The sequence below is a fragment of the Stegodyphus dumicola genome, chromosome X1, assembly GCF_044657685.1.
Source record: "Stegodyphus dumicola isolate Sdum_Otavi_A_Nest chromosome X1, ASM4465768v1".
NCBI classification, from domain to species: Eukaryota; Metazoa; Arthropoda; class Arachnida; order Araneae; family Eresidae; genus Stegodyphus; species Stegodyphus dumicola.
In genome coordinates, this window is record NC_140780.1 from 150424721 (window position 1) to 150452223 (window position 27503).

Sequence of the window (27503 nt, forward strand, 5' to 3'; positions counted from 1 at the left end):
TAAATGTTATATTAACTCGCCAATGGTCAAGTGAATAAGAATACCTTAGTTTAACCCAATTTGACTCCAGTAATCAGACTGGCTGCATGGATACTTGGCTTTCCCCACGTGTAATGTAAACGAAGATGTTTGTTTGAATGAGACAAAGTGAAAGACGACTATCAGCCTAAATGGAGGAATGCCTTAATGGAAGACTTTGTGAAAGAAACTGATCAGGCACCACTTGAACATACACATTAACAAATGTATATGAAGAACATGAAAAAATCAGAGCTTCAAAATCATTGCTAAATGAAGTTTATACGAGAAATTACATCCCAATGAGATGGTAAAATAAACGAGAAATGATTCAATGCTGTTTCTAAAAACATTGTTTTGCTGTTACAGCAAAAATAGAAATGCAATTCAGCTATTTACAGTACTTTATTTAAGATAAAATATTTTTAACCCTTATTAGTCGGATAATTTTCAATAAAATAGTAAAAAAGTGCTTATTTTTTTATTCAAGAAAATTGTTTGAAAATAAATATACGAACAATATATGTATTCATTTTTAATTTTTTGAATTTTTTTAGCTTGAAATCAAGAAAATATGTAAAATAAGAAATAATTTTTTTTTCCAGGTACAAAAAATGGATTATTCTTTTTGGAGCATTTTAAACATTCCAGCCCAGAAAAATTACAGGCACAAGAAATAGAGAAAGAAACCGAGACCTTTTTTTTTTTACATGAGATAAAAGGAAAGGGGAAATTTGACATTTTTATAAAATTTACATAATTATAAAAACCAATTTTTATTTACGTTCTCAAATATATTAACCATTTTCAGAGAATAACCATGATAGCAAATGATGGCAACTAAGAGACTTCACCATACTTGCAGACACTTCAGCAGCATAGGATGTGTATGTTTATATTAGATACAACAGCATATGACAATCAAAATATTATTCATCAAAAGAATTGTAATTTTCAAAAAAATTCTCATAGACAATAAATATTTTATCCAGGGGCATTTGATTTTATCTGTAGAATAAATGTGAAAGGTAAAAATCAGAGTAAAAAATTCCAGTACAATTAATTACTATTGATAAACAAAGACTAGAAATCAGAGTACAATTTCAGTATAATTTCTATTGATAAACAAAGAATAAAAATGTTATGAAAGTTTTGGTGAAAAGCCTAACAAACAATGTTACCTGTACTATTGATAAACAAAGAATAAAAATGTTACCAAAGTTTTGATGAAAAGCCTAACAAACAATGTAACCTGAACAGCATAGAATTAGCAAGACATCTTAAATATGTATCAACATCCTAACTAAAATTTGTCACCTCAGGGCACCTCAAAGTCAGCTTCCTTTCTGGTTTAGCCCAGTCATAAAACATCATTGTTTCCACACAACACTAATTCTCCCCACTTCATCAAGCGAGACTACAATGCAAGTCATCCTTTATTTGTGTGCTCTAGCCAATGTCCAGTTTTGGATGACAATCATGCTCAAAATGACTACAGCGTCTGGATCAGATACTAGACATTCTAAACTGAATGATTTCAAAGAACCATTTATCAGCAACAAACGATACTTTATATCACCCATGTCACAAATCTCCTTACAACAGGTGACTGCAAAACTGGTAACTCTACACCCTTTCTCACCATTCCTTTCAATCTCAGCTGCCATCTTCTACTCTATGTAGTCGCTTAAAAATATTGCTATACAATGAAAGTAACAGTATTTTAGATTGTTCTTTAATCAGTTAATGATGATGTGTTGAAATTTTCATTACTGTTGCATTAATTCATATTTCTACATATACAGCTTTAATTTAATGGGAAATCAAAACAGTAACAGACTACAGCTTCAAAACTAAACTTGTAATAAATATACTTTCAATTTTTAATTTCGATTAAAAACTAACATAAAAACAAAATACATACTAAAAAATCGTCGGGTTGGATACCAAACAAATCCCGAAAATAACGAAATGCCACAGGTGCATATGCTTTGAACTTAAAATCACTATAATGATGAGCTGGTGTGATATTACTTCCATCTCGAGGAAATGATGTAGTTTCTACTATAGTAAAGTCTTGCATTAGAAGATCTCTCTCTGGTTTAGATGCTAAGCTACCAACAGCATGCCCAATGCCCAACTGAATAGAGCCCATAATTTGAGATGTTTGAATCTATAAGAAAAATCAATACATATGCAATCAAAATTAATACACAGTCTGAAAAATAATTTGGCAACATACTTAACATGTTAGAAAACTCATTCAATTATACCCTATTTCCACATGTTTTCTAACTCTCTTAAGTATGTATGATGTTTCGCACAATTTATGTTCCAGCTACATAAGAATAAAACCAAATTCAATTAATTTCTCAGTGTGAAAGTTCACTTAATGTACAGTCTTCATTAAATCACGAGCACCATCATAATAGTTGTCGGGGCACTTTAAGGATGGAAGAAGGCCTGGATGCATTCTTGCACAGATTAAAGTAGGTGCTAATTCTAGGGGACCTCACCCCATATATCCCAGATGGCAGTCAATAATGACGTTAGATGTTGGTGTAGGATTAACAACCTAGATGGCCCAATCTACATTAGAAGTGCTTTACTGTTCACTGCAACACAAGGTGCTCTCTATAAGTAAGTTGCAAGACAATTTTTTGTGGCTCACAAAACGTTTTAAAGTTTTTTATTAGAAAGTATTTATTTATAATTACTAATTAAAAACCAGACTATAATTGATACTTGTACATATTTCATTATTTCCTCTCAAGACTCTCTCTTCTTTGATGTATGTAGGCTACAAGGCTGAAATTTTTGGTAAGAACTGCTCTGTGAGGACTACAAGAGTTAAAAGAAGGCAATTCATAATGATGCATCTCTGTGAATGTTCTTCCAGCCAATCAAGTAGAATACCGCTTCACTGGCATCACATACTGTCATCTTGGAATATGCAACAGCAATTTAGATACACATGTCATATCAAAGGGTGTAATATCTGCACTCAGATTTTATGCTTTTTACTTGAAACTTGGACCACAATATAGTAGTTTGCCCCGTGTTGTACATATGTGGTGCACGGGGAGTCTGTATGTTCTCAAAGGGGAAAAAAAAAAATATAGTAGTTACTCCGATTTTGCCCTTGCACATGTTCGTGGCCATCGGTTGCAGATCTTTACCACAATAAAATGGTCACATCCCACTAGTTTTATAACCAACAGAGGTTTTTAATGTTTGAGCAATCACGACTTTTTGAAAAGGCATTAAGATACAGAATGGATATGCAGCCATATATTTATCCTATAAGTACTATGATAATTTCATCTGTGGAAGTTATCAACAGCCTCCTGAAAAAGTAGTTGCAATTAAGTAAATATTCAGTGTGTATGCATATAGTAGATGATATAAAGTATAAGATCTTTACAGTGTAGCACACACAATTTATCGATTAAATTGACCAAATTTTTCTGAAGCTAATGTGGGACAAAACAAGTGTGCTTTGTAAAAAACAATCAACTCTGAAATGTAACATTATCTCAAATAATTTACACCTTTAGGTTTTTCTCAGTTTCTCATGTTGAACAATCACAACTGACCACCATGGTTTCAAATGATTTTTGCCTTCACAGAATATGAATAGTAATGAAGTAGATTATAAATGTTTGTCTGTATTCTCAGAAATACTGTCTATTCTTAAAGGTGATCACCGTAAGATTTCAGTGCACATATTATCTAAATTTTGAATTTTAAGTTTCCTGCCATCGCAAATATCGTCTGCCCAAGCAGTTCATGATGATGTGTTTAATTATATTTTATCAACCAATTTTTGGTTTTTGAAAGAAAGAGACATGCTTTAGAAGACTGTGTTATGAAACCTGTACAAAAAATTTCATTATCATTAAGTACCAGGTGTCTAAAATGGAACAATCTTGCTAACAGATTAGAATCATAATCGTAGTTCTATTGTAAAAAGTCAGCTGCAGTGTGTCACCAAATCTTGTGTATAGCTTTAGGTACTAATGTTGTATCATACGGCACTGTGAAAGTTTGGTACAAGTTTTGGTACCAGTTCAAAATAACTACTATGACATTGAAGAAGCAGAGTGCTCTGGCTGGCCTACTGATGTTGATGGGGCCGCCTGCGAGAACTTGCGGAAGAAAATCAGTATGCAGCCACTCGAGAGCTTGCTAAGGAGTTAGACATTAGTGACATTCATTAGTTGCGCTATGCATCACATAAAGTTGATGTACAAGTTCAATCACTGGGTGCTTCACGAGTTGACTTAAGCAGATAAGGACAGATGTGTTCGGGCCTGCACTAATCTGCATCAATATTTTTAGCCACTCAAATTGAACTATGTGTTTGAAAATTGCTAATTTGCATCATATGCTGAACCTTTGAAAGCCAGTGTGGATTCTGGTTTGCTGCATCAGTTCCCAGTAAATGGAGTTTAATTAATTATGTTAGAGATTAAAAAACAAACATAAATATTCTGATTACAGAAAAGTTCTCCCTCCATTTTACACAAGTCTAAATTTATACTCAAACAAATATGTAATTTTTTTTGGGTATTTCTAATTTTTTAAGCATAATATCTTTCACTGAAAATATTTTTACCAGATAAATATTCCTTCTCAAATTATTTTTTTTTCGAATTTAAGCTATCTTTCATGTTTATATTCTGCAGATTTTCAAAACGTGATAGTTAACTTCGCTGTCTATTTGCCAAGTAAGAAATGGAGATGGTGCAGAAATCAAGAAATTATTTCATAAACTCATTTTTTTAAAGACATGTTCACTTCCTTAAAACACACACATAGAAAGCACGATTATTTGACTATCGAATATATCTGATCATACAAAAACATCTCAACGATTCTATGGAATGACTAAGAAAATTCCTATAAACTATACAAAACCTAAAAGTATTTACACAATATGAATTTTCCAGAAGGTAAAACTAAAAAGGAATTGTACTATGCAATATCAGATACCTGGCCGTTTTGTGTTAGAATAATCATTAAAAGCGCATTTCAGATCATCTGAATTGGGATACAATTAAAAACTTATAAATACAGATGAAAATACCACATTGTGATGATGATAATACTGCATTAAAAATATTTTTATTAAATAACATTACAGTAAAAACTTTAAGCAAGATGACCAACTACACATCATATAATTTACTACAAAATTTTTAATTTATATGAAAAATGAAAAAACAGCTCACTTTTTTAAATGTAATTTGGCCTTCCTCATCAACTCTCCTGTGTCCTATTTTTCTTTCTTTTACTTTTCTACGGTCAAGCATCTGGCCTGGAGTCACAGGAGGTGCACTAGTTGGAGTCTTTGGCCCAGCCATAGCTTGTTGTTGCAGTTCTTGTGCAGCAGAAACCTGATAGAAAGCAAAATTGTTACTATAAACAATGATAAAAAAAATTACTTTTAAATAAATTGAACTACGTAATTTTTTGCATTAATTTTTAAAAATCTCCATAAAAGTTCTACTTGTAAGGCAAATTTCTAAAATTTTAAATGAAGTACATCATCGTCATGCAGAATAACATTAAACACATTTCAGTACAAACAAATTCTGGTTAAACCAGTTGTTTTCGAATGGTAACACCTACCTTTTCCCTGAATAAATTGGTCATTGCACTGGGAAAACCATAAATGGCATTGGCACGATACACATATCATGAAAGCTGCTGGCATAAAACATTTGCAAAGAAGAACATCGTCAAAGACAATAACACAAGAGAGCGGGGGGGGGGACATTTATTGGAGTTACAAGCTTTCAGTAATCCACCTTCGCATTGCATGCAGAGATTATTAACAATGACGACAATAAATATAAGATCGCAGGAGGAATCTGTAGGACTTCACATTTTATGGCATCTTTCAATTCAGATATGTCTCATGGATTTGATGTGCACAATGTAGATCGAAAATAAACCAGGAATCAGAAATCCATTGAGGTGAGGTCAGAGATCATAGTGGCCACAAAACTACAAAGTTACAGGAGATGTCGCTTGAAAGTTACGAGGAGCAGCATGACAACTTTGCAAATTTTTTCCTTATCGGATATGATGAAGATAGCAGGTGGCTGCTGCAGATATTATGGAACGACAACACACATTTCTTCTTAACTGGGAATGTAAACTCCAGGAACAACTTTACTCAGCCGACCAAAATCCTCATGATGCAGCATCAGTGCTTTTATATGAATCTAAAGTGGTTGCGTAGTGTGCCACTGAAAGTACAATCCTTCTCGGTCCATATTTCTTTGAAGTCACTTCCACAGCGAAAAGTCAATGACATAGCAATGGATGCATTATGGTGCTCCTCCATACGTTGGCACATGTGGTTGGCAAGTGCTGTAACAGCACTTTGAAGATAGAGTCATCTCGCATTACTTTGCAGTTTTGTGGCCACTGTGATCCCGACTTCTCTCCAACGGACTTCTGGTTCTGAAGTAACCTTAAATCTAAGGTGAATATATGAAAACTAGGAGATTTGTCAGAATTGAAAGATGCCGTAAAATGTGATGTTATACAGATTCCTCTTACAATGATAAGTTCATCATTGTTGGCAACTATCTCCCACATGTAATGCATTATTGTCTGTGAAGGTGGGCGTGCTGAAAACTTGCAAATCAATTAAAAAAATTTTGGCCTCTCTTTTATGCTGTCAGTGGTCCTTTATAATGCTTTTCTCTATAGATGTTTTATGCTGACATTTTTCGTCATATGTGCATTGTTTCAATGCCATTTATGGTTTTTCAATGCGCTGATCAATTTGCAAATGAAAAAAAAGGTGGGTGTTGTCCTTCGAAAATTCTCACTGCAACCATAACTGTGAGAGCTCTATTATTTTAAATTATCACAATCTCAAGTGCATATCTTCAAATAACAATATCTGAAATTTCATTTCGATTGGTTGAGCAGATAGGCCATTAGGGGCTCAAATATCGGGGAAATTTTTTCTCACCACCCTGTATAATATACATCATAATGAAATTGTAAATAAATGCACATACATACACAGCTAAGAATTAAATTAAGAATATGAAAATATATTTTGAAAAAATATGCTTTTAGATTTACTTTTAATTATTTTTGTACAATTTTTTCGATTTTACAAATATAGACGTGTTTTCAGAAACAAAATCAGATTCTAACTGCACAAAAGTTTGATTTTAATAACCATATATTCTGGCATATGACATGCATTTTTAATACATAGAATAAGAACGAGTTCTATGGGTGTACATAATATGTCAAATATAAAAATGATAAATTTAAAAATAAGGAAAAGATGAGCACAAAAAAATTAGATTTCTCTGCGTACCTAAATGCTGTTTAATTAAATGACCTGACGTAATTATATATATATTATCACAAATGGCTTTATAGGAAAAATCAATTCAAACATGTAAAACAGCTTAAGTATCACACATGAACAATGATAAATAATAAAAAAGAACAAATATTTATAAAGTAAGAATCAGAATAAATGAACATGGGAACAAAAATAAAAAGTTAAACAAGAAAAGGAACATAAGAGATGTAGTTTTTACAAGGAGTTCATGAAAGCTCTATCATTCCAATATAGTTTACTTATTTCATTACATTTCCGAGACTCTTTTTATCTATTCTGGCCATTTCAGAAGATGCCCGAATTGCAAATGTGGCATATACTAGATGGAAGGATGCCAATTTTATTAAGATGATGTGCTATGCGATCGTGACCTGTTTGCAGTCTGAAGTTTGCCACCGCCTCTTTATGGAGTTTTTGACAAAACTTTTTCCATGCATCTTGAATGTTAGCCCAGGATTTGCCTGTTGCTTTTGCTGTCTGGTCAGATTTAAGAGTATCCATTAATTTCTCAAAAATATGCTTTTTAACCCCTTCGAGCCGGGTAGCGAAAACATGCGCTTATCGCGGAGGCCAGCAGCGTCTTCCGCGAGCGTCTCTCCAGGGCTGGGGGCTTTTTTGCTAGTAAGCCTAAATCCATGAAATTTCCAAAGTATCAACGCATTGTTTAATAATGCTCTATAGAGTATTTAAACGGCTTATGCTTTATAAATATTTTTATATATATATACTTTAATTACCTTATTTCTTGTTTAAATGCATTTACACATTTTATTTTAATTACTCACCATTTTATGACTTTTAACATTATACATCTGAAAACTAAATATATTACTTAAAATTCTCTTTTCGAATGAAAAATTTGAAAATAGGGATCTACACACAGTCCTACGTTACATTCCTTGAACTCGTAATAACTCATTTGCCGTTTTGGAGGATTTTTCCGGGAATGTGAACAAACGAAGCATCGTCGTCTCATTTTCTTATCAGTCTCTTCTGAACAGAGTTTTGGAAAATGTCTTTCAGTTAATCTTTCAGAATCAATATCAGAATATCAGAATTTCAGAATCAATATCTGAAATATTTTGCATCATTTCTGCTATTTCATGCTCTGTTAAACATTTTCGACGCTTCGACATTGCAACGGTAAAAACAGAAAGAATTCACGTCTAACAAGATATAATTATTTTCTAAAAACTGAACTGTAAACCGAAATACTCAACGCTTTAGCGCATATAAAACTTCTACTTACAATAAACAACTACCATGTGCGAATAAAGTGCGATTTAAAGGGACGTCATAAATCACGCCATTCGGAAACATTTAGTTCCCCGTTTGTTTATATAATCAAAAACACGTGTATGTGAGTCATGCTTCTCTCATTTCGAGTAGAAGGTCTAATGTACATGTATCTGAAACCATATGGACATACAGTGCCATCTTGTGGCAGAAATTATAGTTTGAAAAACGTTCCAGGACGCTGGAACAAATACGTGACAGTAGGTAGTAAACGGGGAAATGCTCTGTCACACCAGCGTGTCGGCCGGTAGGTGAGTGTGTTCGTTGCTGGCACGTAGACGTGACAGTCGAAGCGAAGGGGTTAAGTGACTCTGCATGAAGTGGTTTGCTGTCTCGTAGCGCAAGTGTTCCTATCTTGACTAGGGAATATGCCTTTTCGTTACAATCAATACCTACATGTGAAAGGATCCATTGAAAAACGATTGTTTTGCTGTGTTTATAAAGAAGTTTAAGGTTTCTCTTATTTCTGAGATAATCTGGATATCTGTATCATGATTTATAACTACAGCCTGGATGGCTGCTTTGGAATTGAATAGAATAACTGCTTTAGAGCAAAAATCGATCTTTATCTTGAGGTTTTCCAGAGCCAATGGGATTGATTGCAAGTATCTCTGCATCAAAATTCGACAAGAAGTGTCCCATAGAAGTACACTGGGAAAAAAGTTTACTGTATACACAAACCCCAGTGTGGCCTTGCATTTTAGAGCCATTAGTCTATTCAGGTTCAGAATATTGTTCATATAACATACATAATGTGTTTGATTTTAATATTGCATCAGGACTGCTTTTCTTTCTCAAGTCATATATATCTAGCTGGTATTTGATATTAGTATATTCAATGGGATTAACCATGACATCGTTACAATTCATTGGTTTGTTTTCATCTATTTCTTGTAATAAGCCTCTAGGGAAGACATTTGGGTCTTCATAGTACTTGGTTTGCATTCGTTCATCCAATGCACTTTATGCGATGCTTTCATTTTAACGAAGGTACCAACTGTTTGTTTCTCGCGTAACTTACAAAGTAAAAAAATTTCATAATCGAATAACATGAAAAGTTAATCATATTTGTCTTCCGTTACATCATTGAATTCTATTTCCTCTTCACCATCATGGTTATTCTGAACCATAAATAAATAATCATCCATTGCATCTGACTGTTAGACAAACTACATTTTAGAAATTACTTTTTAAATTTCATTCCATGCTTTTATTATCCATTTACACACTAATTTCTATGCTAGCATGACACATTTGGCCTCCTTTTGTGAATGTTTTTCACCTTCCAACATCCACTTATTCCACTTTCACGTTAAATGTTTAAAAAAAAGGTTTATTAATACACATATCTAATGGCGTTGATTCGCCTGGAATAACTGTGATGTCAGCAATTTCTTCGTATTATCTGTTAGATCCGTCTGACTTTCTGGATTCCTTAAGGCAGTGCAAATGCGCAGCATGAAAAATAATATTTCATGCTAAAAACGGTCTGTATTCGCAGAACATGAAGTGAAAATAGCCAGAGGATGGCCGTCGAGCTGCTGATTTAAAAATAAGGCAAATGACACTAAATAAGAAGTGCAAATGTGCAGCATGTAAAATAATATTTCATGCTAAAAACAATCTGTATTCGCAGAACATGAAGTGAAAATAGCCAGAGGATGGCCGTCGAGCTGCTGATTTAAAAATAAGGCAAATGACACTAAATAAGAAGTGCAAATGTGCAGCATGTAAAATAATATTTCATGCTAAAAACAATCTGTATTCGCAAAACATGAAGTGAAAATAGCCACGATTTAAAACTAACCACGAGTTTAATTTTGTAATGCCCACTAAGCAGGATAGCATGAGGGGTAGGTGAGATTTTTCATGACCATTTCACTATTTGTTTCTAAGTGAACCAATTTTGTTCCTTTCACATTGTTTTATTTCCTCTCATATCAAACATTACTGGAGTTTCTTCCTTATTTTCAATATGTGACAGTAAATAATTTTTTGCTTTCGTAGGTCAATAGCATACTTCTGGAAACTTATCAATTTGTTAATCAAACCTTTCGGAAACCTTTGTGAAATTTTGTTTTTTTTTTTCCTTGTAGAACTAAATTATTCCTTATTATACAGGGTGTTTATAAAGTCCCGGACCCATTTTGATGTTTAATAACTCATAAAATAATAAAGATAGATTAAAATTAATAACAAAAATGGTTAGATAGACTCAAAAAGTTTCATGACCCTTGTCAATGAACTTTCACGAGAGCCCCCTTCGTCGCACGGAGAATATCAAGTCGATATTCAATTTCATGCCAGGTACCCGCAAGCATGTCGGCATCCATAAAGGTTATTGCGGTTATAATTCTGGCTTTTAGGTCATCAATGTTCGACACTCTCTCCCTGTAAACATTGTCCTTTACAAATCCCCAAAGGAAAAAGTCCATAACATTGCAATAATTGCCAAAAACAAAAGAGAGAAAAATGCAATTAATAAGCAGGCAATATTTAGAAAAGTACAGATATTTAGACTGGAAAATGAAATTATATAAAATTAACCACACGCGCAGATGATATTTACAAAAGTAAAGATATTCAAACCTGAAAAGGAAAATATATAAGTTATTCCATCAATAAATGCCATAAGTTTGTTTATATCTTCATTATTTTATGAGTTATTAAACATCAAAATGGGTCCAAGAAACACCCTGTACATCTACTGAAAGTTACTTTAAAGTTTTCACTTTCATTTCCATTCTTTTTTTGTCCATTCTAAGACAAACAAATGTGTTTTTTGTTACAAATGATCCATTCTGACAATTTTTCTAAGCCCCAGTCCGCAATGCTTTCTTCTACGAAAAGCCATTTTGTTTTTTTTTTTTTTACGAAAAGCACATTTACAGTTTGGCATATTAATTCTCGTGATTTCATTTTTCTTCTACTCACATATGCAGCTTTCACCAACACCAAACATCCTGCTGCTAAATAATTTATATTTTCTTTTGTAAATAGAATGACTTTGCATTTGAAATCAGCTTTGTGTCTGTTCTTTTGGCAGGAGCCATATTTCCAACTGAAAGGAACACCAGATCAACTATATTTCAATAAAGGAGATGAGATTTACTAAAGTCTTCAAAAAGACTACAGAAAGAGTAAACATCTGATTCCTAATTCTGGCACTTCATTTAGATTGAAAGTACATTCTAACCTGAAGTTACAAGCCCTAGAATAACATCATTCTGCACACCAGCATTAAATACAAACCACCCTCTTTGAAGAATTATTTACTCCCTCAAGCATTTCTCCCACATACATATTATATTCTTTATCACTTTTCATTTCAGTATACCAATACTCGAAAGCCTGCAAAAATCTTCAAATGAACGACTTTAAAAGATAAGAGCACCATATACGCGTCTTTCAGGTTTCTTCATAAAGAATAGGTTGTGCATTATAAACTGGAATATATGACACTGTGATGGCTATTCCTGATATAATGATGCATTAATATTTCATACAAAACAACTTAATTTTTAAATCACTTAATAATCAAAAATATTCAACCTGTTTCTTGCTATCCATTCTAGTTTTGCATTCATTTTACTATTTTTTACTGTGTTGTTGCATTTTACTTTTTTTGTATTACACTTGCTGTATAAAAATATATGTATTTTATAAATATTGATTTTAAAAATATGTTAAAAAATTCTAGTTTATTCTCCCCCTTACATTTATTTTATAGGATTTCTTGGGTATTGACCCCCATTCAATCCTCTGATCATCAATGACCACCTTTAAAATTTAACAGAGCCCCAGGAAGTCAGTAGCAACCCTGATAGGAGCACCTGTGTTAGAACATGACTGACATAATAAGAAAGAACTGACTGCACATGTGCATATATTCTTTGATATCCTAACAATAGTATTACAATCAGCAAAATATCTGAAATAATGAGTCATAAATAAAGCAAACTCCTGAGAAATTCTCTTGAAGCTTGTATTCACTGAAGGCTGTATATCAATAACCAGGACAGTTTATGCTTATGAAAAGTTAAATGGCTTTTTTTGTTTAATTATGGCAAAGGACTCGAGGGTTATGTGCCTTTCTAAGGTAAACAAGCTCATATACATGAGCACATGGGGAAAACCATGAAAATGTCTATGCAGCCAGCCATTTCATACCCCAGACCAAACTACCATTGTTTGGTGATGTTACCATGTGGTTGCTGGTGGGCCACATGTGAAAAGTTACAAATTATTAAAAATTAGGTTAAATTATGCAAATACTATAATAATAATTCTTAAATACAATCACAGGCTTCTAGAAATTAACATGCTTAACAAACTTTGAAATACAGCAGCTAAAAAAGAAGTTGAAATATGAAAACCTGAATCTTTATACTTTTTTGGTCATTCACATTCAAATTCTGACCTTAAAAAAATTAAATTTTACTTAAATTTTGGAAAGTTTAATCTGTCATCTAATAAAACGATTTATTAAGGGAGGTGAATGCAATTGTTACAATATAATCCATAAACACTGGTCTGTCTTTTACCCGCCCCCTTATAAAAATGGTGCTCAAAATTTTCCCATCAGATCTCTGGATTCTGGACTCAATACAGGAGGATTGTTTCCATGCTCTGCTGTTTCCTTTCTGGGTCCAGTGCTGATGCCATGTTTCATCTTCTGCACTAGCCATAAATAGTTTTATTGGTATCTGTCATGGAAAGCAGCTTTCAAGGACAAACAAAATGATATTTTTCATTTCTGCTGTCAACATTCTGGACACCCATTTGGTGTGGATCCTCTGACATTCCTAGCTTTTCACGCAGGTAGTGGATTTTCTGACACATAACCTAAAAGGTTACATAAGGTGCATTAAAAAGAAAAGAAACTTTTACTATAACATCCCTACTGCTTACTGTACAACATTTTAAACCCTGTCCCCCTCAAAGTAGTCTCTTATACTGGCAATACCCCATTCCCATTATTTTTTCCATACTTGAATGTTTCCAGGAATTTACCTTCTGGGATAGTATGCAGGTCTCTTGTCGCATTGTCCTGAATTTCCTCTTTGGTTTTGAAATGATGTCCTTTCAACATGGTTTTCAGTTTGGGAAATAGGAAAAAAGTCTGCTGGGTCTGAAATACGGCAGATGAGGCACAACTGCAGTGTATTGTTTTGCTAAATAGATGTGGACAAAATGCAGCATGTGAGCCAGCACATTATCATGATGCAGCACCCTAGTCTGGTTTTCCCCACAATTCAGGCTTCTTCCTGCACATAGCATCTCCCAGTCACTCTAGACTCCCCTGGTATACTTCCTTGTTTACCATCATCTGCTGATGTGAAGTCATCCAAGTTTGGGATTGTCACCAACTGACAGTCTGTTGTGTTTGAAATGCTTAAACCACTTGTAGCACTGTGTGCGACTCATAGAGTCCTCTCCATACGCTTGGCAAAGAAACTGAAATGCCTCAGTGAAAGTCTTGCCAAGTTTGTAGCAAAATTTCAAATAAATAAATGTTGTTTTTCAAGCTCTTTAATTGTCCCTTTGACATTAATTTGACAAACACTGGAAGTCAATGATAGTTCAAGTCTAAAGAAAAGATGAAATGAATGTACTTCTTTTAGCAAACTACCAAATTACATTCAGAACTGTTGTAAAATGAATGGCAAGAAAAATGGTTAAAGAAGTATTGAAAACTAAAAATAGCATACTGATATTTTCTCTTCAACAAGAAAGGTAGAAACATTGCTGAAGCATTGGGGTCTGGGATTCTAAAGGAACTAAAGTTTCTACTTCCTAACTTTTTGTTTTTTCAAGGGCAATTTTGGCAAATTCAGATCTCAACTGGAACTTTGAGTTCGACTCAGAGGTTATCAGCATAAACTTAGCTAGCTTTCCGTGATCCTTCAATGCATTTTAAATTTGGATCATTTGACTGACGTACCTTCATCACTTCCTGAAGCATGCTTTTAACAATGTGAATAGTAACTTCTTAACTCATATTCAGTCATCTTCCAACATTCACTACCTTGATCGTTACAATACGTGCTCTTTCACAATTCAGTGAATAATAGAGATAAGCAGTAATGAAACGTGCATATATGATTTCTTTTGAGAAGATAGAAACTAGAGGATAAGGCAATTCGAAAAGACCTTTAATAAAAAATTAACAAAATAATGATAATTGTAATTTTTTTGAATTTTTAATGCACGAAAAAATACTGAGGGATGCATATGGCCTTCTGCACCCCATAGGTACATCACGGGTCTGAATGATATCTTACCAATCAAATTGTTCAATAATTAAATCACTGTTCAACAATGTATGATCACTTTTTCACTTCCAACAAATCTGCTACATCAAATGGTTGGAAAAAAATTCAGTGATTTTGTCAAAAAAAATAAGAAAATCTCATATAAACACCATTTAAAATATTTTCCACCTACACTATCTGATGGTACAAATTGTTAAATTTTTAGTTTTTGTTTATTAAACAAAGAGTAAGAAAACCATTCCAGCATTAAATAAAAAAATAATTAAATCTAATTTCGAGAGGAAAAATATCGCTTTACCACATTGTATTGTCATCCACAATGAGTATGGGTTCAAAATTTAAGCTCGATAGCTAATCAGGGAATAATTTAAATTTTGGATGCTAGAATTTTAATTTCCTATAAAAGAACACAGTACAAAGTCCAAAATCTGGATGTCCATTATCCGGAATGATCTGAAATTTGGACCTCAAAGCCACGCTTTTTTTTTTTTTTTTTTTTGGTTACGCATGCGCATTTTTTTTTTTTTTTTCCATAATAAAATATGTGGAGATTTTCACTTAAAAATTATTCTGATTCTTAATTTCACTTAGGCACTAAATAAAATACCTTGTTATGGAAAAACAATCATGTACGCATAAATTTGTGAGATTAATAATTTGGCTCTGAGTGTCTGCTTGGCATACATCTTGAACCAAAACATTCACCTATTTTATAGCCCTGACGAGTCATTATTTATTATATTTTGCTTTCATTACTGCATGTTTATCAATATATGACAGCTTCAGTAATAACTCATGTAGTGATGTCTAAACTTTTTTTTAATATTAGTAATTGAATAACAAGAGTATGTCAACCTTTTATGCTTACATTACGCTTGGCGATAATTATAGATTTTTAAATGCTCTAAGAAAGGTTCACGAGGAAAAATTTCTTTTCATATGCTAAAAATAGATTTTGCTAATGAAACTCATTATAATAAGCCAAAAGATTACAATTAGTGCTATTTTAACTAAGAATAACTGATATGTTATTCACCATAAACAGAGAAGCGGCAACAGAATATGTCGGCACAAGTTAGGGAAGACAAAATTTTTGGAATTTGGGGGAAGCACGAGCGGCAAAATTAAGGGATGAGAATTTCTTTATAATGCAAACTTTTTTGTGATCGAAAAACATGCACGACATTGAGCATTTAAAGGAGTAACGATTTTCCCCATTCTATACATGCAAATAAAAGAGCATGGATGACTCAAGCGTTAATGAATGATTGGTTTGAAAATCATTTTATACCCGAAGATCGGCAACATTTGAATTCGGTTGGTTTACCTGACGACTCAAAAACAGTCCTGATTGTAGACAACTGTTTGGCTCATAATTCACTTAAAGTTTTAGTTGAAAGATAATGTATCCATAATAAGTTTCATAAGCGTACATTCATCTAGATGACATTTATAATATTATAGAAAGTAAGAAATTAATTACAAGCCAATATATACCAAATGACAAAAAATCTCATGATCAGAATAAACCGGTTATGCTGCTCAGAGAGTTAATACTCCACGAACATACATTTTCAATACCTCTGGAGAATAAAACAGAAAAGCAAGTGTGTGCATATATATAATTTACAACAGACATTTAACATGAAACATTTTCACAAAAGCATAGTTTTTATTTAAGAAGCACAGATAGAAGTTTTTACAGATAACAAGTACGTAGTAAAAAATATTGCACATCCTGGTACTTAAGGTAAACTGAAGTTTTAAATATAAAAATTATAATATAGCTTAGCTTTATTCTATGTTACATAATTCATTTGAATAAATAGTTTACGACAGTTTAAAAATTTTACCAGTCCAAAAATGTCATTTTCTAAAATTTTAAAATCGCAACACGCATAACTGAAGCAGATATTATAATAGGGGGACCGGAAAGTAATGTCGCTTTCTTACATTAAATTCAAACGAATAAATTTGTAACAAGTTTTTATTTCTAATGAATAATATAATCACCCTCGTTATCAGCAATCTTTTGCCATCTAGTATGCCGATTTCAATGCCAGACCGATAAAAATCAATTGGTTTTCGAGTAAAATATCTCGAGAGGACATTTTGGACATCACCCAAATTTTCAAATTTTTTGTCACTATGAAAATGTTGTAGGAATCGGAATAAATGGAAATCCGAGGGTGCAATATCGGGCAAATATGATGGGTGAGGCAGTATCTCCCACCCCAATTCATTACAATTTTTCCAGAGTTTGTTTTGCACAGTGTGGTCTTGCATTGTTGTGTTGCAGAATGACGCCTTTCCGTTGACAATCGCCAGATATTTTTCGATTAAAGATTGGTTCACTAGATCCAATTGTTCCCAATAAAGGTATACATTAACAGTTTTTCCAGGTTTCAGCAATTCGAAATGAACAATTACGTGAATACTCCATCAAACACCCAGAAGCGCCTTTTTGGGATGTAAACCCTTTGTAAACCTCTATTAAAACTGCCCTTTGAGTTTTGAATTATCATATAAGACTTATTTTTTTGCCTCCACTAGTCAAACGATCAAAAACGGCTCTGTATGGTGCCGTTGAAGCAATACGTTGCACGTGATGAATAGGCTGGCTTTGTTCTTTTCGGACAGATTATGGGGGACTTAAAACACCTGATTTGCTTATTTTTCCATTCTGCTTTAAATGTTCTTGGATGGTCGACCAAGGTTGGTTAAGAGTGTTTGAAATGAATTTGCTTCCACTTCTGCTCTTAGCATGTTGTTGTCGACATGCGCAGAAACGACATTACTTTCCGGTCCCTCTATTACTATGAACTGTCCCAATTTACCAGAATTATGAAAATATTTTTACATATCAATATTTATTCTGCTATTCTCTAAACTTTTTTTTATAAATACCATGAGGAGAAAAAAATTAGCTTAAAAAATGTTATTACTCGGACGAGAAACATACTTTAGAATTATTTCAGATCTTATGAAACAATTTTATCAGCATATAATGATAATGTATACACATAAAAGCTTACATCTAATGGAGGAGGCTTGGTTTTCTTCTCTGTCTGAATACCTACAGGGAAGAAAGTATTCCAAAATTTAATGCATAAAATACATGTGAAAAGAAATGAACTTATGATTTTCAACCATGCATTACAATCATTATAATTCAGTCTAACATGAACTATCACTTGACGCATGTTAACTTGCACACTAACAGTAAGTAGATGGCAGTTCTTATCAAAAACAGGATAAGATCTAGCCAGGAAAACAAATTAACAAAATAAACTAATCATATTACTTCTCAACAAATCTATATTAATATTTTATTAAAACTTAGCAATGCATCATTTATATATTTTAAATGAAGTTAGATACAAGTTGCTTGTAACAATGTTAAATGTAAACAATTTCCTACCATCAAAAAATGCTTTACAACCCCTTTTATAAAGTTCTTAAAACAATTTAGATTGAATAAAAATTAATATAGAAAATTACGCAGAAAATGATTCTCTGTTCATTATTGGTTTCTAAGTTTTTCTTGAATTTATAAGGAAAATTTAAAAACTTGCATGTGACTATCTGTACTGTAACTTCATTTGCGATGCAAATATAACCTGTCTGATTTGAAATTAACACCTATGTACCAAATAGCCCCAGAATAGAATAGATGATCTAATATACAACATGCTATGCACCTATAAGCATTACTGTAATGTCATAGGTATATAATTGTGAGATCTTAATTAATAAAGCATCCTATGCGTAACTATCATTAACAAAGCAATGCAAATAAAAACAAAAAAAAATCAACGTTTTTATTCTGGAAATATGTTCAAGACATATCTACCATGTCTTGTTTGCTGCATACTGCACTACAGTAAGTTTTGAAATTTACTTCTGTATTTTTTTTTTTTTTTTTTTTAATTAAAGGCTACATAATATGCCAAAGCATGAAGAGCAGAGCTATACACACACTATACTATTTTACGTTTTTAGACATTATGATTCAAGCTAACAGGATAATTCAAAATGTCTTAGTCTTGTAATTTTTTACATTTGCCACATACATTCCTTTACAATCTGCACAAAAATTTTATTAAAAATGACATTTTATGGTACCATTTCAATAGCAGTGGAAATTACATATCAATGGGACATCAATGAGTTTAATTACTATTTATTTATTTTACAATGGAATGATTAAATCATAAAATACATAACTTTAGAAATTAACTGTTATGAATGATAATATATTCTATGACAAAGGACTTAAAAATACCAAACTAAATAACCTATGTGTTTACCTTCAGCATTTTCCTTAGCAGTATCAACATTAGACTGTTCAGGAGCTAGAAAGAGTAAACAGAATTACATATTAATATAGTATTCCATTCTTGAATGCCAGTTATAAAAATATAACCAACAATTAACAAAAAGAATTTACAATACACTTGACGAGCCAAAGCATTACGACATCCTCACAGTTTTCAATGAACTTGTCTGGATGACGTGGAGGGCATGTGATTAAGTGGAAATGATATTTAACTGCTGCTAGAGAAGGTAAGGAATTTTTACTTTTACGAGTGACGGGAAAAGGCTGCTGATCCAAGTGAATTTGATAGATGGCAGATTGTAATGCCCGAAGACTCTCAATGAATATCTCCAAAACTGCATGACTGGTAGGTTGTCACGATCTACCATTGTTAATATTTATGCAAAGTGGATAAATGATAGTGAAACCAGCAGTAGATGCTAAGGTATTGGACGTCCATGCATCATCAAAAATAAAAGGATTTCCTAGACTGTCCTGCTTGGTACAGCAAAATTGTGACTCAGCCTGGCAGCCAAATACGATGCAGGTCCTAGTGCAAGTGTTTCAGAACACACAAGTTCAGCAGACACCATTGAATATGGGACTGCACAGCAGGTGTCCACCTCATGTACTTCTGTTAACCCAGTGTCACTGTCAACTATACCAACAGTGGGCCCAGAAACATTGAGAGTGGACAATGGATAAGTGGAAGACATTTGCCTGGTCGGATGGATTCTGATTTCTCATTCCTGATGTTGATAATCGTGTCAGGGTATGGCGTCTTCCATGCGAACAGTCACTCCCCCCCATGTACAGCAAGCCATATACAGGCTGCTGGTGGTGGTGGTATTATGCTTTGGCTCTGGGAACCTTAGTTGTGGTAGAACAGACCATGAAAGTAACAGACTATCTGAACATAACTTCAGATCAGTTATATCCTTACATGGCATTTGTCTTCCCAACTGGAAACTAAATTTTCCAGCAAGACAACGGATGCCCCATGTCACAAGACTAAAATTGCACACTGCTTAGACATTTGGTACAACTTGTCTTCAGCACCTACCAAGAATTGTAACATCCAAGCAGTTGCAGCTGTTTTGCAAGCCAAAGGTCGCACAACATGTTATTAATTAGGTGGGTACAATGTTTTGGCTCTTCAGTGTAAACACCTTCTGCTTATCTAACTGCTGTACATGATCGATCTAAAATATGTACAGGTAAGAAATACTTTGTGAATGGAACAGGTATTTTGCTGATGTAGCTATCCAGGAAGAGACCACCATAACTGATTTATCTGTTAAAGTTGACTTAAGGGTACCTCTTGTATTATCGCTAAGTCATTGTTTCATTTTTGGTAGCCTGAGTAGTTGAATGTTATGGAAACTCTATTAAGACGTAATAGATTGCATCATTGTGGTAAATTCATAAGCACTTGTGTGTGTGTTGGTTAGAAAGTATATTGCTTGTTTTATAGTTCAGACGGTAAAATGGCCGAATGTGATAAGATTAATTCGAAGTAAGAATTAATTCTGTAAGATTTGGAAAGAAAGGGGAAAAGAGCGTTACTTGACTGGCGTGTAAGTGAAGGTTTACTTAGTAAATATTATTAGGTGTCCTGTTTTTAGGAAGGAAATTCATATGGCCAAACGTCGTTGCGTAGGATATTTTTTACTCTTATTTTGCGAATTTATGTGGCAATGCCAGTATACAGATTCTAGTTCAGATAATTTTAGGAAGTTTTTGGATGCTGTTAAGGAATTTTGTTCGACTGAAGACGTGTGAATTCGTAAATAAGGTAAGTGGATATTTCCTTTGTGTAGTGCAAAGATGAATTTCCTGTTTTATGTTATTTCATTGTTTGATTTAAAATGCAGGCTTTTGAGATATATTTTTTTTTGTTGGCTGCCCCTTTGACTTTTGAAGTGAATATAGTTCGATGTGTACATGGACAAACTCAAGAGAGTGCGCAAAGCCTATTTTGTACAATTCTCCGATTTTTTTTTAAAGTGAAAATAGGTCACTGTGTACATGGATAAAATCAAGGGAGTGCATAATGCCATTTTTGTTAAATTCTGGGATTTTTTTTAAAGTGAAAATAGGTGGATGTGTACATGGATACCGAGTTTGCAATTTTTTCTCTTATTATTTTGGCTTTGTGTGGCGGTGGTGACTTTTCGTGAAAAAATCGCCACTATGCAACCCAAAATAACTAGTCAAAGAATTGCACAAACTCGTTATCCATGTACCACCAAAAATCGCCAAGGGGTTCTCATAAATATACTTTTACCGATTTGTCTTATGTCAAGTATGCATAGCATTTACCATATGGTATGCATTTGCATTGCCATGTATATATATGGCAATTGTCCACAAAGGGATAAGAATCCACACAGGAAAAAAAATCAAGCAGCTTAAAGAAATTGAGATACTAAAATTATAAAGATGAACTACAGTTTCTAGACATGATAGTAATTCAATCATTTAAAATGCAATCTAAAAACTGTTAATTAGACTAAACATTGAAAGATGCGAAAACAAACTCTCAAATTGTGACAAACTCTACATACGTAAAAAAGAGCAGTCTGAAATGAAGTGACATCCAACATTATCAATCATTGATTTACAATGAAGATTCATAATCATATAGTGTAATCTACCCACTATTGTGAAGAACTGTACAGAGGTAAAATGAAATTTTATAGAATTACCAATTTTTCCAATTTTAAACTTCTGGAATGCAGTATAATAATTAGGCAATTTATATCAAATAAGCTAGGGATAATTAGGTACGTTATATAAGACGGGTTCCCAACCCTAAAATGCCCATAGACACCATGGCGCCTGCCGATCATCTGTGCGATCACTATAAAAATGGGTTAGAGTATATTTAAGGGTGCCCCTTGGTTTATTGCTCAGTTGTTTCATTTATGGTAACATGAGCAGTTGAATGTTATGGAAACTCTATTATGACATAACTGGTTGCATGACTGCGGTGAATTTGAATGATGGTAAAAGATTTGTGTGTTGGATGTTGGTTAGGGAGTACGTTGGTTATTTTGAGGTTTACACAGTAAAATGTCTGCAGCAATATTAATTCGAATTTCTGTACGAATTGGAATGAAAGGGAAAAAAAGCATTAATTGATTGGTGTGTAAATGAAGGTTTACTTAATAGCCATTATAAATGTCCTGTTTGTACAAAGGAAATGCATATGGTCGAACGTCAGGGAATACCTGCTATGGAGGATATTATTGACTCTTATTTTTGTGGCGATGCCAGTATATGGATTCTAGTTCAGATAATTTTAGGAAGTTTTTGGATGCTGTTAAGGAATTTTGTTTGACTAAAGACACAGAAATTTCTAAATAAGGTAAGTGGATATTTCTTTTTTGTAATGCCAAGAAGAATTTCCTTTTTTATGCTATTTCATTGTTTGATTTAAAATGTAGTTTATTGAGATAAAATATTTTTTGTCTGTCTCTAGTGTAGAATTGGGTGTGACTTTTTAAATGAAAATAGATCAGTGTGTACATGGAGAAAGTTAAGGGAGTGCACAATGGCAAGTTTGTGCAATTCTCCGATTTTTTATTTTATTTTTTAAGTGAAAAATAGGTCGATGTGCACATGGCTACCGAGTTTGTGCAATTCTTTGACTTATAAAATCGCTGCTACACTAAGCCAAACTAACAAATTAAAGAATTACACAAACTCTATGTCCATGTACCGCCAAAGGTCAACTGTACATATATTTTTACCTAATAATGTTTTAGTTTTCAATAAAATTGTATGTGAAAGTTTTCTCATTTTTAATGAAATAACAATAATTTTTAGATGTTAAGTTTTATTTTTGGAATTAAATAGTTTTTGGCTAATCTTTGAAATATGTAACAGGTAGTTTGGTGACATTTTGGTAAGGCGATAAAGGTTACTAGATAGGACTTTAGCAATAATCTGAGAAGTACACAGTTCGAATCACAGATTATTTTGTCTTAGAGAAATGAGAGATCATGAGACATGTAATGTGACATTTTCCGGAAAATTCCAATTGGGATTTTAGCTAATAAGCACTTAGAAACAATTTCGCTGCTAAAGTGCAGAATCACCCACTTATTTGTTCGGCGCTTTTTACAAGAGTAAGAAGAATTGGATTTTTGTCAATTTTCTTTGACTTTTTAAGCGAAAATAGGTCGACGTGTACATGGATAAAGTCAAGAGTGTGTGCAATGCCATTTTTGTGCAATTCTGGGATTTTTTTTAAGTGAAAATAGATCCACGTGTACATGGATACAGTTATAAGCAATTCTTAAAAACGCGGCAAGCAGAGGGCGATTCTACACCTTCTCCCAATTTTGCATCTAATCTTCGTCATGATTAAGCACTTTTGTTCCATAAAAGTACTAGCATAAGCGTAATTTAGCTAGCAGATTGTCGGAAAAAATGTTGAGTAAAAAAAAAACTAGCAGGTTGCCGTAGGAGGGTTGGTCGCCAGTTTCGCCAAGTTACCATAATCCGAAGATTCACCTAGTTTTTTGCACATTAAGTGCATGTATTATTAATTCTATCCAACTATAAATTCACCTAATGGTGTCCACCGTCCAACAAATACTCTAGAATGTGCTTTTTGGGACAAAAAGGTTAGAGATCCCTGAAATAAGAGATGGAACTGCAATCTGCCACAGTTTCAAATTCTCTATACAAAGAATATTCCTAATGAAATGTAAAACTAATGATGGATTACTTAACATTTTCCAGAAAACTGATATAAAGAAATCTGGAATGTCAAAACTTTTAAAGCGAACATAAATTTTAATAACATGCTTCTTTCCTACGCACTATTTCCTTATATAAAATAAACTTATAAAATTCCTCTTGTATTTTATATATACATTTTTTTTCTTTATTCATACATGCAAGATCTTTACCCTAATTTGAAAACAAATTTTGCATCAATGCATAATTTATGTCCATTTTAGTAGCTCCTAATTTAACAAGTTCTATAACCAATACCAACAATTTGTTAAATCCAGATTTGATTGGATTAGACTTTTAAGATTTGGTTGTAAAGCACAAAATTACACAGCATACTCTATTCAGTACACTTTGGATATACAAACTTGTTACAGGGTTCTTCAGGTGTGGAAAGCAAAACATTTGCACTTCCAATTTTTAATATATTTTTCCATATTTATTATAATTTTTAATATATTTTTCCATAATCATGCAATTTAAAATGATTATTCCTGAAAGTTATGAATACAGGAGACAAATAATACATAAAATGAAATGAACGTTTAACATATACAAGTGTTTTCCACACTTCTTTAAGAACACAAACAACAAACTGACATTTCTTGTTTTGCTACACATGCTTCAGCTTAATCTCCAAAACAACAGCAACGAAAGTTTAGAGACTGCAAATTTGCAGACAATTTTAGCAAACAGAACAACTTAAAAGTACTACAAAGGAACTAGTAGCCTTATTTTTAGAGCTGTGAAATTAGCTGTGAACGCAAGTCACAGCCTTGTGTGACTAATATAGGAAAAACAATTTATTAAGAAAATGTGTGTGTAATTATGGCAAAGCCTCGAGGGCTATCTGCCTAAGAGGAGGGATGCCTTCGTGGAGGACTTTCTAAGGGAAACTGGCTCGTATACACTTAAGAAAATGTGACTAACATTTTCTATAACATTACAAATAGACACATCTTTTTTATTTGATCTGTAAAAAATTAATACATTATAGGCATGGAACTGTACTTGCCTGAAATCAAGTCATACAGGATGCAGTAACTTAACAAGCCCAGTTGATGAATAACAATGGCCTGCAACACAGATACATAAAACAGATGTCACAATTTCTTTATACCTGATTTTAATAATGCTTCAGTTCCAAACTTAGACAACTGTCATCTGTATAAAAATGTATCTTTACTGCATCTTGCATCATAAGATTGTTTATGTGGGAAAAAGGATTGAAAAAGAGGCAGTACGAAGGAGTAATCTAAATGAAGGTTTGTTAAAGCAATAATTTATTTCACTTGCATCATTCCTTGAATTCTCCTAAAAAGTACAAGGAATGATGCACACTTAATGGAAGCATGATTAAATAACTATTAATTGCTCTCATTTCTAAACCTGATGTGAAAATGATCCTATCAGAATGTGTAAAGCTTACAACATTAAAACCTGCTGTTCAAAGAAATATAGAATAAAAAGAAGCTGACACCAAAACTGATGAAAAAATAGTTGTTGCTTTCTTTCTTTTGTTTGAAGACAAATAAATAAGACAACTTTCTTTTTAATGCTTTGCTAGCTCAGAGCAGTTTATGCAAACTAATATGTTAGGATTTGATTACACGAGTCACCAAAGAAAAATTTGAGTATAACACACTAGAATTCTCTGATAACGTCTATGTGCTTGAAAACTAATTTAACTGGATTTAAAATAACATTAAAGCCTGGTATGTAATAAGCTCGCCCAATGTATCCAGAAACTGAAACCAAAGAACTAAAAGATATTCTTCACGAAGTCAAACGCTATGAACTTATACGCTGCACGCTATGAACTTATACGCTGCACTTGAACTAAATAGTGTAAATATGTATTTAATGAGCTGCACTTAGTCACTGGAAAGAAAGAAAAAATGAAAGAACAATTACTACTTTTTCTGAAATACATTTTGCACATGGATGTATAATTTAAAAACTGGTTAAAACGTGATTATGCGATGCTGATATACATTATTTGAAATACTTTCTTTATACATAAAATAACATACACGTACCAATACATATTTTCAGGTCATTATAATATAACCAGAAAATTAAAGAGCAAATGAAAACATTAAAACATAAAAGATTTAATTATGAGATTTCCTTTACAAAACAAACCTTCATCTGACTTACCATGTGAAATGCTGCCAATGTCACTAGTCGTTTTCAAGTCTATAATAGTATCGGTGGATTTTGTTCCAGATAAGGCAGACTTTTGTTCGTTATCCATATTAAACAGTAAAAAGACGATCAGCAAGAAATAAAAATTGTTTCAGGTACAGTTTTGCATTCAAAGAGAACAAAATAAATTATGTTTTGAATTATGACTGCAGCTAAGTCACATTAATTCAGAACTGCATCCTGCAGTAAAAGACACGTTATAGGAAATCGTCACGATATTACACTACTTCATAGTTCTACAACTAAAGTGAGGCACAATTATTACAATTTCTCATTCGGCTTCTTATTTAACCCTAACTACAGGAAATAATCACTAAATAGAAATTCACGCCAGTAAATTCACTCAGATTTCGTCAAATTCAACCGCTTCAGTAAAAAAAAAAAATTGAAAGCATTAAATGGTCCAAAAGCGATGATAAATAATATTACATAAATATATATTACACATATGCGGTTCCAGTAAAAATGTACATCACTCACGATGTGTATTCCGCACCATCGCTGCAGCCGCCTACTAACATTAATCCGTAGGGCGCATGCGCCGGGTTGCCAGCAACATCACTGATATGTTTCCTCGCCAAATGAACAAAGTTATGTACGCCAAGAAATGATTGCAGGATAGCTCTCCAAACCAAAATTCTTCAAAAAAGTGAACTTTCATAAAAGTCTATTTTGTCTGCAATATTTTACATTTTTCACTAATTTAAAAGTTTCACATCTAAGTGTAATTTTTTTTTTTTTTTTTTTATTTAGAAGAGAAAATTACTTTTAAACTATATATCCCAGAAACAAGCAGTTTCAGAATACCAAGCACACTGCTCGGGATTCCTGTGATTATATTGGGCCCATTTCTGGCAAGTTTAAAACTAAAGTTGTGTTGATAAGGGCTCCTAAACACTACGGCAGCCCGGTGGTCATAAATCTGATAAAACGGCCCTGGAAATAAGCCTATTTCAATAAGTACGAGGCTGAGAGAAACCACGAAGTGTTTTCATTTAATAAACATGCACGAGAGAAGTTCGCCCTCCAAGATAAAACCGCTGAACGCTGGAAGTCTACGCCGGATTCAAATCCCTGTGAACGGATATGCCGCAAATGTGCTTTCGTGGTTTTTTTTTTATATGTAACATGAAAATTCAAGACAGTTTTCAGTTTTCCTTAAAAGTCCCTCACGCAGGTATCCAACCCTTTAAACTTCATGTAATAGCATATTTGAACTTCGGTAGTTAAAAATTTTCGAGAAATGGAATTAATGTTT

General features: G+C 33.1%; 1 protein-coding gene across 8 annotated transcripts in view; it reads right to left on the minus strand.

Moving 5' to 3' along the window:
• Positions 1–27503, minus strand: part of LOC118183889 (phosphatidylinositol 4-phosphate 5-kinase type-1 alpha-like) — a 488382-nt gene that overhangs the window by 134823 nt on the left and 326056 nt on the right. For 6 of the 8 annotated variants that reach the window (XM_085807846.1, XM_085807843.1, XM_085807845.1 and 3 more), the window contains exons 1-5: positions 26198–26751; positions 19284–19328; positions 18009–18049; positions 5253–5417; positions 1943–2191 (exon numbers count right to left, since the gene is read on the minus strand). In XM_085807846.1, the coding sequence (XP_085663972.1) occupies positions 1943–2191; positions 5253–5417; positions 18009–18049; positions 19284–19328; positions 26198–26294 (597 nt within the window). In that variant the 5' untranslated portion in view covers positions 26295–26751. Of the gene's footprint in view, positions 1–1942; positions 2192–5252; positions 5418–18008; positions 18050–19283; positions 19329–26197; positions 26752–27503 lie in introns of those variants that run through there. The other 2 variants (XM_085807848.1, XM_085807847.1) reach the window with 2 other exon arrangements.